Genomic DNA, 15,884 nt, shown 5'->3' on the forward strand with positions numbered 1-15,884 from the left:
ATAATCAAAGACCGACCTTTCCAGCCACACTAGGAGATCCTTACGTTGGAGCACCTCTTGTTTGTAACAACCAAAGCCTTCACTCCCGACTCAGCACAGCAATTTCTTAAAACCATGATACAAATGTGGCACATCCACTCATTCCCCAAACTTGGGTGCATCAGCAACCAAGCCAAATCCTCCGGCACAACTAGATTTCTTGGAGAAACTTACCCGAAAGGCAGCATTCACAGATACTCCACGACTGCACAAAGAACTCGCTCAACATCTGTGCTTTCTTATAAAACACGTTATTGTACTAGTACCACTAAAACATAAAACTAGCCAAGAAAATTAGAAAACAGCAAGGACAACAAAGCATGTAAGCTGCACTGCAAACAGCACGTAATCATGCATAAATAAACACGTCCAATAGATGCATCAAAAATCAAACCAGGAGACTGCACGGACATACGTATAGCTTACTATTCATATTAGAAACAAATTCCTGAGAAAACTTGACAGAACAATAGCAAGGAGTAGCAAAACTTAGAAGAATCCCATTTCCAATCATTCAAATTCATCAACTAAGATAGACAACTGACTCTATTTTACTCCAAATTGTAATGATAGTTGTAAACCCTCATCTGCTTTCTTTGATTGGTGTTTCTTCTCCACATTCGGAACCTACATTTAAACTCTAGCCCTCTTGCTACTGCAACTTGGGCACTTGTACTGCTTGATATGCTCAGCCTTTGCGGGTGTAATCTTTACACATTTTCCATGGAACCATCTTTCGCACACATCACAGCAAATCCAGAACTCATCAGCCCCATAATTGTCTCCACATGCCCCGCAAGTCGCTCCTTGTTCATCATCTTCTTCTTCTTCTTCCCCGCTTTCATCCTCCTCTTTGGGCAGCGGCGACATTTTCACTCCTTTGCTCTGCAGGGGCTCAGACTGCCGAGACTGCTTAAAGGCAGCACCAACAAAGAAAGAGCTAGGATTAATTATAAGGTGAAAACAAAGGCTAAAGAAGGAAGATGTATAAACACAAAAACAAAATCATATCATGCAAACTAGTCCACTGCTTACCACCTTTCCACTGGATTTGTTCTTGCTACTGTTGTTGGGAGGAGTAGACTGGTCTTTTGGTTGCTTAGCGTTTCCTGTCACAACTTCAAATATGGTGGGGAGATCATTTATCATCTGAAAAAGCCTCTTCCTGCAAGTTTCAAAGCCACATGAAATTAGAACCACCTTCACATGATATTATCCACTAAAGCTTCAGACAAACTTAGCTCCCATCACTTGGCTTTTGCAGAAAGGGTATATTTCCTTATCCTACAGCATGAACGGCTCTACTCTGACATTCTCAATCCCATCAATAACAAAGCAATCCACTCATCCAACACCTTAGGGATTAGATACAACTGGTACTGAATTGAAACTATTAATCATAAAATTATTAAGTTGAAATTATAATTTTGCAAGTCAACTTTAATCCCAATAATTTATTCATCTGCAATCAGTTCCCACACCACCGACCCAAGAAAAAGAAGTTTGCACAACACTTCTTTATGGCATTCTCAATCTCTAGGATATCTTCAGAATACCCATAATTACCAAGCAAACATGATTGTTGACAATAGCCAAACATCACAGATGTATGTTAAGGTAAATAATTCATAACAATGCAGACATCAAACTATGTGTCTTCACTCTTCAGACAAGATTCAAGGCTAGGCCTGTAAGGTATCCAGAGGAATATTCAATGACAGTCAGCCAAAAATGAGGAAAATAGATTGGAAGTAGACGGAGTAAGATTATCTGAAATCAGTATCGATATAGTTACGCAAATTAACTAAACCCCCAAGTTCCCTGCACATACAGGAATACATACCTATACATACACATCCACACACACACACACACACATGCTTGTATATCTCGAGATATCACAGTAAAACAATTGTAATTTAAGGATTTTCAGGTAGCCAAGCAATGAAATTTCTCAGACAGTGATCTCTGAGAAGGTCAAGCCAAATTGAATCCCAGCCACCAATTTCCTATAGGGTAATGCTAGGGAGACCAATTATTTAGACCAAAATTCGTAGACCATTATGATGTGGTTGTTGACGATTGGATTATTACTTAAGTGTTCATTAACGTGCTTATTTCCTATTGGTGACACAGTACATTGCTTGCAAATTTGGTCTAAAATGTTGATCTACATAGCATTACTCTTTCCTATATCATAAGAAATTAAATCTCTTCTCAACAGAAGAAAAAACCATAAATGTCATCAGGTACAGATAAAAATACCATAACTATCTCTTCTCAGTTCGTCTATCATTCTCGCATGTCAGCACTTGTCTAATGCAGGTAGATCATAGCATAAAGGTGAGGCTACTTAGATATGAAGACTGGAAAGCCTTGAAAATTACTAAAAGAAAAAAGATAGAAGCCTTCATAAATGAAAGGACAGTGAGACTTATTCTAAGCAGTTTGGTTGCAGAACCGCAGAAGGGTTGTTTGAAAAATCCAATTATCGATTGTTAAAACCCCTTTAGCATCCTGAATCAAAAGGTGGCAAAAGAGGCAGCCGATTGCTCCAAGAAACAACCAGGAATACTTAATTAGGCCAAGGAATACGGTGGCAACCTTTGTAGACCACGCAATAAAGAAATTCCCTGGCTTCCAATGCAGCCTAAAAGAGGCCTTGCAGTGGCACCAGTGAAAAAAGCACCACCTAAAGTGTATGCAGATATCTTATATTAAACGACGTTTCTGTACAACAAAGAGCAGAATATTAGGAAGCAGAAAGGGACCTCCAATTTCATCTGCTTGAACACAGTCCACGCAAGAAATCTATCAGTATTGCCACATACCTAGCATTAGTTGATTCTTCAACATAATCAAATGCTAGTATTTAACGGATAGGCTATATAAACCCTGAGGATAGCAAACAAATGATAAGCATCTTCCTTGGAATAGCCTAGAAAGAAAAAGGAGGAGGTAGAAAACTAGGTTTTTATAAGTATATGCATTAAATTTATGAATTAGCTTTAAAGAGAACTTCTTGATCTTCTTTACTTTAACCAGCCAGATAATGTCATACATGGATAAACTAACTTATTCAAACATGCATACAAAATATGTAAACAGCTTAGCACATCATATGCAAGGTAACTATCAATAATAAGATACCACAACCTGCACGAACTGATACTAAAAAGACATATAGTATTCAGTTGATAGATATGTCAACAGAAAGTGCTGACTCGATGTTTCATATGGCAGGTAAATCTTTTCCCTACTGCTTTTGAAAACTGTCATTAGAGATTGTAATACGGAAATTTAAAAATAATAATAATAAATTGGGGCTCTACAACTGTTGTTAAAGTAGAAAAAATTCTGTAAGAACTAAGATATAAAATTCAATACACCAAACAACAGCGTGATCTCATTACTACAGACTATGGATAAATTTTTAAACAAAGTTTCAATATGTTTGCAGAAGAATAACTAAGGATGAATAATTATATTCTATACTAGGTGCTACATAGAAATATTACATATGATAACAAAAAGAAGATAACTCATCAATACAGCCTGTGCATTTCCCAATTGATAATAGGATATGTTTAAGAGGTGAGTTGTTTTAATTAAAATTTTACAATATAGGTTATACAAATACAGAGGAAAACCAAGTTCGTACCTTTCATTCTTACCAAACCCAAAGCGTGCACCAAAATAGAATGCAACAGCAAGCAACCATGAATCACTGTGAACTGCAACCAGTGACAACCAGTCCTTCTCCTGCATCCCATCCCTAGCAAAGTTTATACCTAATGCTGGCTCGGGCAGTTCAGGAGGAACCTCCTCAACAGGCAGGTTAACTTCCCATGTCTCATTTGGTAGTCCATACAAACACAAGTTCTCCTTCTCTGCAAGCACAACATATGTTAAAAGAAATAAACAAAAGGAAAGACAATCTATCTTAACCGCGTTGTAACTTGTAAGTGACTCCACATCCATCAAATCCTATTTTGGTTATGTGTTCAACTATAAATTAAAAGAGGAATATAGAATGAATTTTCATTCAAACTTGAAGAAAAGAGGCAAACTTGATAATTATCAAAACTTATTTATTAATTTTATCAATACTTAATAACTCCAAAGTTCAAATACATGAGGTAAGGAAAGTGCATAAATTGGTCCAAAAGAAAAGGAAAATTCTTTTTTCTGCTCAGCATCCACTAAGAAAGCATGACGCAGAAAGATCCACTGAAAAATTAAATGTCTACACTAATGTAACCAAATAAAAAAAAGAGAAAAACACAACAAAAATAACAGTGAACCCCAACCTCAAAGGTGGAAAATTCTCCTCCAATGATCTAATAATTGATTTACGGGCCATGAACTTAGTAGCCTGATTGTTGATCAACTTGAAAAGTAGGTACTCCATCTATACAGAAACCCATCCAAAAAGCAAGATAAATCTAAAAATACCTACTTTTGGACTTAAGTTTATAGAACATTTGCAATACCATAGCAAGAAGAAGTCAAACAACCTAAAGCAACCAGGAAATTTATAGCATTTTCCTTTGGCACCATCGCTCCACAACAGTTGGCCAGTGTAATGGGTCTAGGAGGTCATAAAATTCAATGCACCTTCAAACAGGTTAATTTTTGGTAAGTAAACTTCTTATTATAAAGAATGGTGCCTTAGCCTCTATATGCCAAAATGGGGTATTTTAGTAACCGAAAACGGGCATATGAGGATGTTTTGTGTTTAAAGTGCTGCACAAGAGCAGTTACTTCATATATATTTTAATTTGGTATACAGCACAAAACACAGCTGAAATGATTGAGTATTTTTATCCATGCTCATGGTGCAGCAAATTCACGTTATAAATCAAGCTTCAACAGTTAGAAATTACAACAAACAAACATATGAATGGAAAAGAACCACAAAGATGGTCCTTTTACTCAAAAGACAGAGAACATAAACGTAAAAAAAGAAAGAGAAAAGAGAACCCACCAGGATCGCACAGTTGATAAAATTTCTGAACGTCTACAAAAATGAACCAAAAAATTTAGTAAAACCATGAAAGGAAATTCACATACGAAAGTAGAGAGATATGCAAAAGAATTAAGAGGTTAAAAATAACAAAAAATGAGAAGCGGGCAAACCATTGGTGAGGGCCTTAATCAAGCCGGCGCGTCTGCCTCTGAAGTCGCTGAAGACTTCCTCCACTGTTCGAGGTATTGGGTGCGGTATGCCCTCCATTATGCTATCTCTGCCTCAATTTCAATTTCTTCAATCTCAATCTCAACTGCTACCTATTGGAGAGAAATGGGTCGCCCGGGAAAATCAGAGGGACATGGTGGTGGAATTGAATTGGATTTTTTTTCTTCTGATTAGGAAATTAGGGTTTGCTGGTCTGGTGAATTGGGGATTCTAATTATTTGTTGCTGTTGATAAATAAATTTTAATTTTGTTTTAGACAGCCAGAAAGGTGTTGCAAGCAAGCGGAGACAGAATCGAAGAGAAATATAAATGTACGAGTCGGATAGGATGCGAGGATTTAAGGAAGGGTTGATATTTCATATTTGGGTGGGTTTTACTCGCAAATTTGCAATGCTAGTGGTAAGGGCCCGTTTGGTTCTGTTTCCGAAAACACTTTCTTGTTTCCGAAAACAGCTTTTCATTTTATCAAACAAATGGTCCATGTTTTAGAAACTCATCAACTTTTGTCTCTCAAATGATTCCACACGGAGATTACCGCAACGAGAACAACTAATCATGTTTATCCACGTTTGGGTGAGTTCAATTTTCACTTTTTTTCCTTCTCCTTATAACTAACCATTTAACATATTATCACTATTGCTTGCTGTTCGTGGCAGGAATTTCCGCTGGGGATGTTTCCTGGCCGACGAGCACACAGCTCCCCTGGAGGTTGGCGTCGGTTGAGGGCTGCTGTCGGGCTTCTGCTTCGTTTCTGGGCGTTGTTGGGCAAGTCTCGTCGGGCAAGGCTCTTCGGGCAAGGCTGAAAGAGAAGGACAGAGTTAACTTTGAGAGGTGCCTTTGTGGGGCCTTAGGTATAGGCCTTGAGGCTCACAATCAAGGTTAACATTTAGGTGCTCAGGCGTGCCACTGCCATCTTTAGCATGGCAGATGTAAAATGGTTGTTGTTCTTTCATTGTATATATATAATGAATCCAAGAAACCGTGTTTAGTTATAACATGTGCCTTTGTGGGGCCTTAAATGTAGGCCTTGAGGCTTCCCGTACATAACTAAACCAGTACTCGAACGCATCATATGTATTCTTGTGATTGTAGGAATCTTCTAACTATTATATTTCTGATTACCCGAATCCAAGGAATAGAACGAACCCAAATGGGTGCCTTTGTGGGGCCTTAGGTGTAGGCCTTGAGGATTCCCATCAGAGTTCATTCTTATGCTTAGACTCTTAAGATCGCTGAATAGGATGAATCCAAATGGATGCCTTTGTGGGGCCTTAAGTGTAGGCCTTGATGCTTTCCATTAGAGTCAATCCCATGCTTAAGCGTTCTATGATAATCATGATATAATAGAAAGAAAACTAGAAGGTAGGTCGATTACTTGCGCCCCAAGTAACTTCGGACTTCTCGTTTATCAAGGATTGTCGTGAATGGGTTAAGTCAACATAAAGTTCTTTTTTATGCCTTGAGGCCAAGGACTTTTAAACTAATCAGATTTACATGCCTGCGGGCTTAGGACTTGGATCTAATTTAAGCATTGAAGATATATTTAAATCAGATCCAAGTGTTGAGAAAGCTTTTTCATCGTGATTTTGCTAGGAACAACTTGCATATAACTAAAAACATACAACATATCGCTAGACTTTAAAGAAAGAAAAGACAAAGACAGAACAAAGCAGGTCGGGCAAGATTAAACCTTATCAATTAAGGCTGATCGTCTTGCAGGTCCCTATCTTTGTGGTTCTGTCAAAGGTCTGAAAGCTTAGGTGGAGAGGGGAAAGGAGAATACAAAAGGGTGAATCGATACTACAACAAGTTTGAACAAGGTAGCAGAGCTATTACAAAGTTTAGGAGAAAAGATTATCCCGAGGGGGATGAAAGCTTGGGCTGACTACAGCTTCGTTTGAAGGCAAATCTGGCTTTTTGAGCAGAGTTTGTGCTTTTGTTTGTTTGTTTGAGTGTCTTTATTCCTGCCTTCTCTTCCTCCTTTTATAGACTACTTGGTTTGGCTCCTGTAGCAACAGCTTTGCCCGAATGCGGTCTGAGGGTGATGACTCATCAGCTTTATTACATGTAATGCCACCATAAAGTACTTTATGGGCTGTGCAGTCTGCTCAGTCTATACCACTTGGTCCTTGGGTAGGTAGGCAAGTGGCCTTTGTGAATTGTATCAAGTCAGAAAAGGCCCTTTCCTGCCTTCCCAAGTCTCGGCTGGGCTTTGATCTTCTATTCCTCCAGGCCTTCTTTTGGGCTGACTCCATCCTTGGGCCTAAAGTTCAGTTTTTAGCCCAAACAGTGCCCCCTTCAATTGATATTAAACCTGGAATTCCAGGCGCCAATATTAATTGAAAGAGATTCCCTATTAAACCCACGAATACCTTGCGATTGAACTTCTGCGAAAGGAATCCTTCTGCGGGAAAAAAAAAACTTTCCTACTTCCCCACTATCTTTCTCTGTTGCCCGACAAGGTTGCATCTTTATCCTCTTTCTTTCTTTTCTTTCTCTATCTTCATCAAATGGCTTCAGGATCCAGCCAAACCCCACCATCTTATGAGTCTGGCGACGGAATCACCACCCTACGCCGTCTACTCAACGGGCTGCATCGCCCGCGGGCAGGTTTGCATTTTGAGCTTTTCTTTGAGACGCATGGGGTACAATCATTGGGTCCCGCTTGGATTTCCCGGGTCCCCTCAGTAGTGGAAGACAACATGCCCAGGGGAAACTGGTTTTCCCCAAATCCCTATCTGGCTGGGTCGGGCATTTCTTCCTCGAAATGGTCATCATATCGTCGAGGATTTCCCTTGATGAATGATCCCACCTGGGCCCAATGGGTTGACGAATTAGAGCCTTTCTTCAAGCAGAAATGGATGAATAACGGTATTTATGAACTGGTCAAGCTTTCGAAGACTTCCATTGTCCCTAAGCCCGAATTGCTTGCTTCTGCTCTCCTCTTTTGGAATACGGGCACAAATACCTTCGATTTTCGTATGGGCCCCATGTCTCCCACCATTCTTGATATGGCCCAGGTCTTCGGTTTGAGGCCGTCAGGCAGGATAGTAGATGTTTCTCAAGATTGGGTCCCGTCTTCTACCACCGGGAGCTCGAGTTCTTCCACAACCTTCCTTCCTCTGAGCTATAACTCCGTTACTTTCAAGAGCTATGGGACCTCCTTTAAGGGATTCATCCCTTTTGTGAAGGAAAATTTTGGAGTAGGCTCCCCTCGGGCTGACAAAAATCAAGAGCATATGTACTTTCTCCTTTACTGGCTCAATAAGCATGTCTTCCCCAACAAATCCAAGGGAGTGAGGGTAGAATGGATCCCCTTGGTGGAGGTTCTTCATAATTTTGATGATGTAGCCACAGGTCCATTTCTTCTCTCCCACCTTTATCACCTTCTTTTTGAAATGACTCGGGATGAGCCCTTCGAGACCAACTTGAATGGACCAATTTGGATGATACAAATCTGGCTGCAATGGTATTTTCTAGAATTTCGGGCTGCCAATCTAGAGTTTCCAGAGGGTGTGGCTCCTGCTCGAATTCTAGCAGAAGCTCCTCCTACAGACCATTCCACCTTCGCCTGCTTTTACTTTTTCAGAGTTTGCAGGACTCGATCAGACTTGGAATGGGGTGCGTCAGTTTTGAGAAGATACCCTTGGTTCTCTGACCAAGCCTTCCAAGATGCCCCTGGTGAGGATGCTACCTCCTTTTGTAGAGAAAAATTTATCAGTTGTATTCAACCAAGAGACTTGGCCTGGGGGGTTCGGGGCAATAGATATGATCGAGGCTTGGAGGTGTACCATCCTAACTTCTGCAGTCGGCAGTTAGGATTTAGGCAAGCTATACCTGTCCCATTCTTCGACTCTGTCCATTGTGGCACCTCATTCCGGTTACAAACCCCAACTGTAGTGACATTCCGAGCCGCCCGACGTAGCCTGGATGTAATGAGTCAAGCAGCCCGACATCCCGTTGTTCTTAATTTTGAATGTACCTCGCTGTTCTCCTCTTGGTGGGAGGAGAAATGGACTAAAAAGTATGGAGGAGATTTGAAGATGAATCACGATCGCATCTTCAGCCAGCTTTCTCTTAAATCATATCCTGGCTCGGGCGAGCTTGCAAATTGGAAGGAGATGATTCAAGAAAAAAACCGGTCACTTCTGATAGGTACTTCTCTTTCAACCTGCTTTGGCTTCCCTTCTGAAGTCCTTCTATTCTTACTTTTGCTGATTTCTGCAGCTCCAGTGGATGTTGAATTGGAAGTCATTGAATCCGAAGATGACTCTGCTGATGCTGCAATTCTTCATGGTGCTGCTGCAGAGGCTGAGAGACGAGAAGCCGGGGAAGGGACGGACATCTCAGAATCCATTGGGGATTCAGGGGCTGAAGGAACACCCACGGCAATCACTAAAGCCCTTAAGCGAAAGAAAGTGGTCATGGCCAAAGATTCTGACCCTGATCCAGCACCTCTTACGACAACCACAAGACCAATTCCTACTCGAAAGAGTAAGCGGGCAAGGATTACTATTCCTTCTAAATCAGGAGTCACCTCTGCTCCAGTTCCTGAAGCAGGCAGAAAGAAACAACAATCTTCGAGTGAGTTTCTCTTTTTCTATATCGAACTGCTGTCTTCCTCCTTTATCTAATTGTCCCTTTCATCGATCAACAGGACCTCAAGCATCTAAAAGGCCAATCCTTGCTTCCAAGGAGGAACCACTACGGGCTGCTATGCTTAAAAAGGCCGAAGAATTGCGAGACACCGCCCTTCGAGAACTCGAGGTATGACTGATATTATTGTATACTTTCTTACTTTCATACAACCCTGAATTTGATTACTCTGATCAGGCTGCGAGAAATGAAATGCTCTCTTCGCCCGAGGCTTCTCCACGACCTGCCCGACAGAAAAATCTTTCCCCCTCTGAGACCAATCCTGCTGAGGTACTTTCCCTACCTCTAAACCTCCAATTTTATGGATTTAATAGCTAAGCCCTTTTCCTTTTTTCTATTTGTTTTCCTAGGCTGGTGCATCTGCCTCTTTGCCTAGTCATGGACCCCCTCTGAGATCTATGACTTCTTCCACTGCTCTGGATGCGACCCCTTCCTCTCAATTCGATCCGTCCACAGTAGTTGTATTGCACTTCGTGGATGAGGATGATCCCTTGGTAAATTATTATTTCCTCCTTGAAATTCTGCGCATTGCTACCCAATTAACTCTTTTTTATGTTTCCTGCAGCCATCTTCAGTATATGAGCCACCTCCCTCACTAGTGGTCTCGGATAAAGAACCCATAGTTCCTGAGATCCCTGTAGCTTCAGATGTAGCGACTTCGCAGGCGTTTGCTCGCCCGATAGTTGATGAACCTTCTTCTCCTCATTCAGATCAGGCTCAGGTACTGGAATGTTTTCTTCTTGCTTCTTCCTCTGGTGACCCTTTTGCTGATAATTACTCATTTCTTTGGATATATCCAGGATGCAGGTACAAGTTCAGGCGCAGCTCATTCCCCTCCTGCCGGTGGTGAAGAACCTCCTCCCCAACCAAGGGTTAGTACATTCTCTGGTGAAACTCCGGGGCTGAGTCAGGTAAACTTCTTTTCTCCAGAACCTCATTTGCTTTAACCTGTATTCAGATTATCTTGACCGAGTCTTTTGGTTTTTGTAGCAAGCTTCAAAAGAAACTTCCCCTCCTCCATTAGCTCGTAAATCAAAGCGCCCCCATCCTCATTCATCTTCTGGAGGTATTGGTACTTCCCCCTCTGAAGTTGAGCAGACTAAACAGGCAGAGATTACCCCCTCAATAGGCATTGTTTCATCGGAGAGAACTATCACGCCAGACCCTCCTCCTTTCCCATCCTCTGATCCTGCCAAGCTGCTCAAACTCTTTGAAGCACTCGGGCGACTTGAGACACGGTTGAAATCTTCAACGCAGCCTTCAGCAACCTTCATGTCTTCGGAGCAACAGCAAATCTTTCAGGAATGGGCAAAGAAGGAATTCACCGCGTCATTTAGTCTCAATGCTCTTTGTGATCTTGAGAAGGTTATAACTGAATTTTTCAAAACTGGTTGTTTGTCCAAGCCTCAGCATGATTCCTTTCTTTCTTTCTTCGAGAACCTGAGGGCTCTAAGGGAACAATACCAGAGAGCGGATAGACAGGCTAACCGGGCAAAATGTTTTATGGAAAAAGAATCAAACTCTTCTACCCAAGTTAACCGACTGATGGAAGTAAGCATGCAGACTAAAGAAAGAGTTAAAGTGGTTTCTTCTGAAATCCAGAAACTGGAAGAGCAACTGATTGTCCTTAAGGCAGAACAAGCACTTCTTCTAGACAAACTTGAACTTCAAATCGAAGGGGTAGAAAAGGCATCTTCGGAATTAGAACAAGCCAAGTCCGAACTTGTAAACAATCATACTGTCTTAGCTGAACCTAATAGAATTTTTACCATCATGCGAACATACCATTCTAGAATAATCACTCTTTGTAAAGATGTAAAGTTTTTAGAATAGAATGATTTGTAACTCCCTTTTTATATTGGAATGGATATGTAATTTGCTTCCTGCTTTGCTTTGTTCGAACTGGCCTTGGGCAATTCTTTGCCCCATTGTCTACTTGCTTTTCTTCTCCACCTTTATGGTTGACAACCTTAGAATCTGTCCCTGGTCCTCTGGTCCCCTCATGGCACTCTTACTCAGCTGATGACCCCGGCTCCTTAAAAATGAGGTTGATCATACTGATAGGAGCCTCCGGGAAAGGGTTAGTATCCACCATCATACTGGCCTGGGGTGAATCAAGTAGCAGCTTACCCTTCACTATAAGGTCTTGTACCCAATCTCTAAACTGGACACAATTAACTATAGAATGGTTGAAGGTATAATGCAACTTGCAATACTTTTTCCCCCTGAGTTCCTCGGGCTTGGGCATCTTTTTGGCACTGTCGGGCAAAATTACTCTCGCCCGTACCAACTCTTCATAGATCTCTGGTGCCTTGGTTAAATCAAACGAATAACTCTGATACTTTGGGGGCTTCATGGGGACGAAACCACCATCATTCATCACGATTTTCTGATCCTTGACAGGTTGGACTAATCCTTTGATCGTCAATGGTTTGAAGGGTGTAGTCATCTCAGCAGCACATACTTCTATATTTTCTTCCTCACGACCATCCTCGTGTTCGGGCCTGGTTTCTCCTACCTCCACATGGTGAATAATAGCCTTGTTTTTGTAGAAATGAGGGACTTTGGAAGTGTGCTTCACTTGCTGTTCCTCTTGCAACAACCTCTCGTACTTCGTGGCAGCAATCACGAGTTCTTGCAGCTCACTGAACTGTGCATCATATAACCTTTTTCTCAAAGGTAATTTTAAAGCCCTTTGAGCAATAGATATGAGCTGTGCTTGGTTGATGGGGAATTGGCATCTCATCTTGGTCCTCCTGAACCTCATCATGAAGTCTTCTGTGGATTCATGATCGTATTGTTTTACCTCCACTAGATCATTGATGGTCAATTCTGGCTCTATCCTGTAGAACTGTTCATGAAAAGCCATCTCCATTTGCCCCCAGTTGGCAATAGAGTTGGGGGGTAATAGAGAATACCATTGAGACGCCAGTCCTGCCAACGAAGTTCCAAACAACCTCAATTTGTAGTTTGGATTGTCCTCATACGCCATACAGTGATTGGAGAATTTGAAAATATGGTCTCTGGAAGACACACTGCTGTCTTCACCTATGAAGGTGGGGAATGCGGGCATCTTGAAGTTGAGAGGGAATGGATTTAGCTAGTCGATATGTTTAGGATACGGCTTCTGGTAAGTAATCCTGAACACTGGGCGAGCCCGCGGCTGGGCATTTTGAGTCACCGTTCTTCTTAACTCAGCCAATTCATCCCTTAGTTGTTGAGTGGCTAAATTATCATTATGATCGAGGATAGCTGATCCAATCTTCGGGCTCCGGTCATTACCCGCATTCGCTTCCCTCCTTGGTTTGGGTTTCCTCCAGTTAGATCCTCCACCTTTATTGACCATCGGGGGCGGTCTATAGGGTGGAGGTTTATCTGACGTAGTAGTGGTAGTAGTAGTGGTAGTCTCTTTTCCACTAGTTTCTCCCATCATACCTGGCATTCCGTACCTCATCCTTTCTTGTTCGTCCTTTCCCTTATTATTAAATTATAATAATGGGAAACTAAGAAACTCTGTCTTCGGGATCGGCTCCATCGCTGGTTGACTTCCCTCAAGAATTACCTTTTTCTTTCCCCTATCTCCTGTTTCTTCTAGTAGTGGAAATAAGGGAATGATTGGCTCATCTCTCGTGATAACCCGGCTCATTCCACTTCCTTGAGCATCATTTGGAGTAGAGAACTCCAAATCAAGCCTTCTCTGTAAATTCCCTGTGAGCATACAGAGTCTGCTTACTTCTCCCTTTGTTTCTAGGGAGATCTTTTCCATGCTTTTTAACACTTGGATCATTGTAGCTTGTAGCTCTTCATTACTTCCCTTTCCTTGTGATCTTTCAGATGTAGTCGGGCTATCTGGAACCACCTGTCCGGATGGGGAAGAAGGATTTTCTGATTGTTCTGCCATTTGGAGAAGACCTTCATTTGGATTCTTTTTATCAAGTTTATGGTTCTTCTTTTTGGACATGCAAGATCTGGAAGTTTGGGTCCCACTGGGCGTGCCAAAACTATGTTCGTGGCAGGAATTTCCGCTGGGGATGTTTCCTGGCCGACGAGCACACAGCTCCCCTGGAGGTTGGCATCGGTTGAGGGCTGCTGTCGGGCTTTTACTTCGTTTCTGGGCGTTGTCGGGCAAGTCTCGTCGGGCAAGGCTCTTCGGGCAAGGCTGAAAGAGAAGGACAGAGTTAACTTTGAGAGGTGCCTTTGTGGGGCCTTAGGTATAGGCATTGAGGCTCACAATCAAGGTTAACATTTAGGTGCTCAGGCGTGCCACTGCCATCTTTAGCATGGCAGATGTAAAATGGTTGTTGTTCTTTCATTGTATATATATAATGAATCCAAGAAACCGTGTTTAGTTATAACATGTGCCTTTGTGGGGCCTTAAATGTAGGCCTTGAGGCTTCCCGTACATAACTAAACCAGTACTCGAACGCATCATATGTATTCTTGTGATTGTAGGAATCTTCTAACTATTATATTTCTGATTACCCGAATCCAAGGAATAGAACGAACCCAAATGGGTGCCTTTGTGGGGCCTTAGGTGTAGGCCTTGAGGCTTCCCATCAGAGTTCATTCTTATGCTTAGACTCTTAAGATCGCTGAATAGGATGAATCCAAATGGATGCCTTTGTGGGGCCTTAAGTGTAGGCCTTGAGGCTTTCCATTAGAGTCCATCCCATGCTTAAGCGTTCTATGATAATCATGATATAATAGAAAGAAAACTAGAAGGTAGGTCGATTACTTGCGCCCCAAGTAACTTCGGACTTCTCGTTTATCAAGGATTGTCGTGGATGGGTTAAGTCCACATAAAGTTCTTTTTTATGCCTTGAGGCCAAGGACTTTTAAACTAATCAGATTTGCATGCCTGCGGGCTTAGGACTTGGATCTAATTTAAGCATTGAAGATATATTTAAATCAAATCCAAGTGTTGAGAAAGTTTTGTCATCGTGATTTTGCTAGGAACAACTTGCATATAACTAAAAACATACAACATATCGCTAGACTTTAAAGAAAGAAAAGACAAAGACATAACAAAGCAGGTCGGGCAAGATTAAACCTTATCAATTAAGGCTGATCGTCTTGCAGGTCCCTATCTTTGTGGTTCTATCACAGGTCTGAAAGCTTAGGTGGAGAGGGGAAAGGAGAATACAAAAGGGTGAATCGATACTACAACAAGTTTGAACAAGGTAGCAGAGCTATTACAAAGTTTAGGAGAAAAGATTATCCCGAGGGGGATGAAAGCTTGGGCTGACTACAGCTTCGTTTGAAGGCAAATCTGGCTTTTTGAGCAGAGTTTGTGCTTTTGTTTGTTTGTTTGAGTGTCCTTATTCCTGCCTTCTCTTCCTCCTTTTATAGACTACTTGGTTTGGCTCCTGTAGCAACAGCTTTGCCCGAATGCAGTCTGAGGGTGATGACTCATCAGCTTTATTACATGTAATGCCACCATAAAGTACTTTATGGGCTGTGCAGTCTGATCAGTCTATACCACTTGGTCCTTGGGTAGGTAGGCAAGTGGCCTTTGTGAATTGTATCAAGTCAGAAAAGGCCCTTTCCTGCCTTCCCAAGTCTCGGCTGGGCTTTGATCTTTTATTCCTCCAGGCCTTCTTTTGGGCCGACTCCATCCTTGGGCCTAAAGTTCAGTTTTTAACCCAAACACTTGCTAAAAAAAAAAAAAAGGGTTTCAAATTGATTAAAAAAATGTAGTCCTTCGAGTATGCTCTTGACACCAACTTGTTAAAAACAGTTTTTAAGCCACAAATTTAAAATCCTTGTTTGGTAAGCCTATCTCAAAAGTCCAAACTTACGAGATACTAAACAACCTATTTCTTTGAAAAGACAAAAAATGTGTTTTTACAGTTAATTTTTTTCTTTCAGTTGTGGAATTGTCCTCCAACCCAAACAAAATCTAGTTATACATTCGATCTACCTCTTGTTGTAATTAAACTTCCGTACCTCCATAGATTTAAGAACCATCACCAGTAACATGCAAAAGAAAGTA

At 41.5% G+C, this 15,884-nt stretch overlaps 2 protein-coding genes and 1 pseudogene across 5 annotated transcripts; 1 reads left to right on the forward strand and 2 right to left on the reverse strand.

Annotated features, from left to right (window-relative positions):
• Window positions 1-451: 451 nt before the first annotated feature.
• Window positions 452-5,648, reverse strand: LOC126601512 (PHD finger protein Alfin1-like). 4 transcript variants are annotated; one of them, XM_050268238.1, is made up of 5 exons: window positions 5,179-5,648; window positions 5,027-5,059; window positions 3,701-3,929; window positions 1,078-1,204; window positions 452-951 (listed from the first exon to the last, which is right to left on the reverse strand). In XM_050268238.1, exons 1-5 carry the CDS (start codon window positions 5,273-5,275, stop codon window positions 673-675), a joined length of 765 nt encoding a protein of 254 aa, XP_050124195.1. In that variant the 5' UTR covers window positions 5,276-5,648; the 3' UTR covers window positions 452-672. The 4 variants fall into 4 exon arrangements, with proteins under 4 accessions (XP_050124195.1, XP_050124193.1, XP_050124194.1 ...); XM_050268236.1 differs by having other exon boundaries at window positions 1,075-1,204; XM_050268237.1 differs by having other exon boundaries at window positions 452-948; window positions 1,075-1,204; window positions 5,179-5,646.
• Window positions 5,649-10,290: 4,642 nt separating this feature from the next.
• On the forward strand, window positions 10,291-11,021 carry LOC126601515 (probable pathogenesis-related protein ARB_02861; annotated as a pseudogene).
• Window positions 11,022-11,903: 882 nt separating this feature from the next.
• On the reverse strand, window positions 11,904-12,884 carry LOC126603106 (uncharacterized). The gene has a single exon (XM_050269853.1). The coding sequence runs from the start codon at window positions 12,882-12,884 to the stop codon at window positions 11,904-11,906; it is 981 nt and encodes a 326-aa protein (XP_050125810.1).
• Between the last annotated feature and the right edge of the window lie 3,000 nt (window positions 12,885-15,884).

Source organism: Malus sylvestris, chromosome 15, assembly GCF_916048215.2.
Source record: "Malus sylvestris chromosome 15, drMalSylv7.2, whole genome shotgun sequence".
Taxonomy (NCBI): Eukaryota; Viridiplantae; Streptophyta; class Magnoliopsida; order Rosales; family Rosaceae; genus Malus; species Malus sylvestris.

Bases quoted from the DNA above. Each gene is read 5' to 3' on its own strand.
- LOC126601512 (XM_050268236.1), bottom strand. From the start codon at position 5,275: ATGGAGGGCATACCGCACCCAATACCTCGAACAGTGGAGGAAGTCTTC. The intron at 3,930-5,026 runs GTGGGTTCTCTT...TTGTGCTTGCAG, and splicing joins TTATCAACTGTGCGATCCTG to AGAAGGAGAACTTGTGTTTG. The intron at 952-1,074 runs GTAAGCAGTGGA...GCTGCCTTTAAG, and splicing joins ACAAATCCAGTGGAAAGGTG to CAGTCTCGGCAGTCTGAGCC.
- LOC126603106 (XM_050269853.1), bottom strand. From the start codon at position 12,884: ATGGCGTATGAGGACAATCCAAACTACAAATTGAGGTTGTTTGGAACT.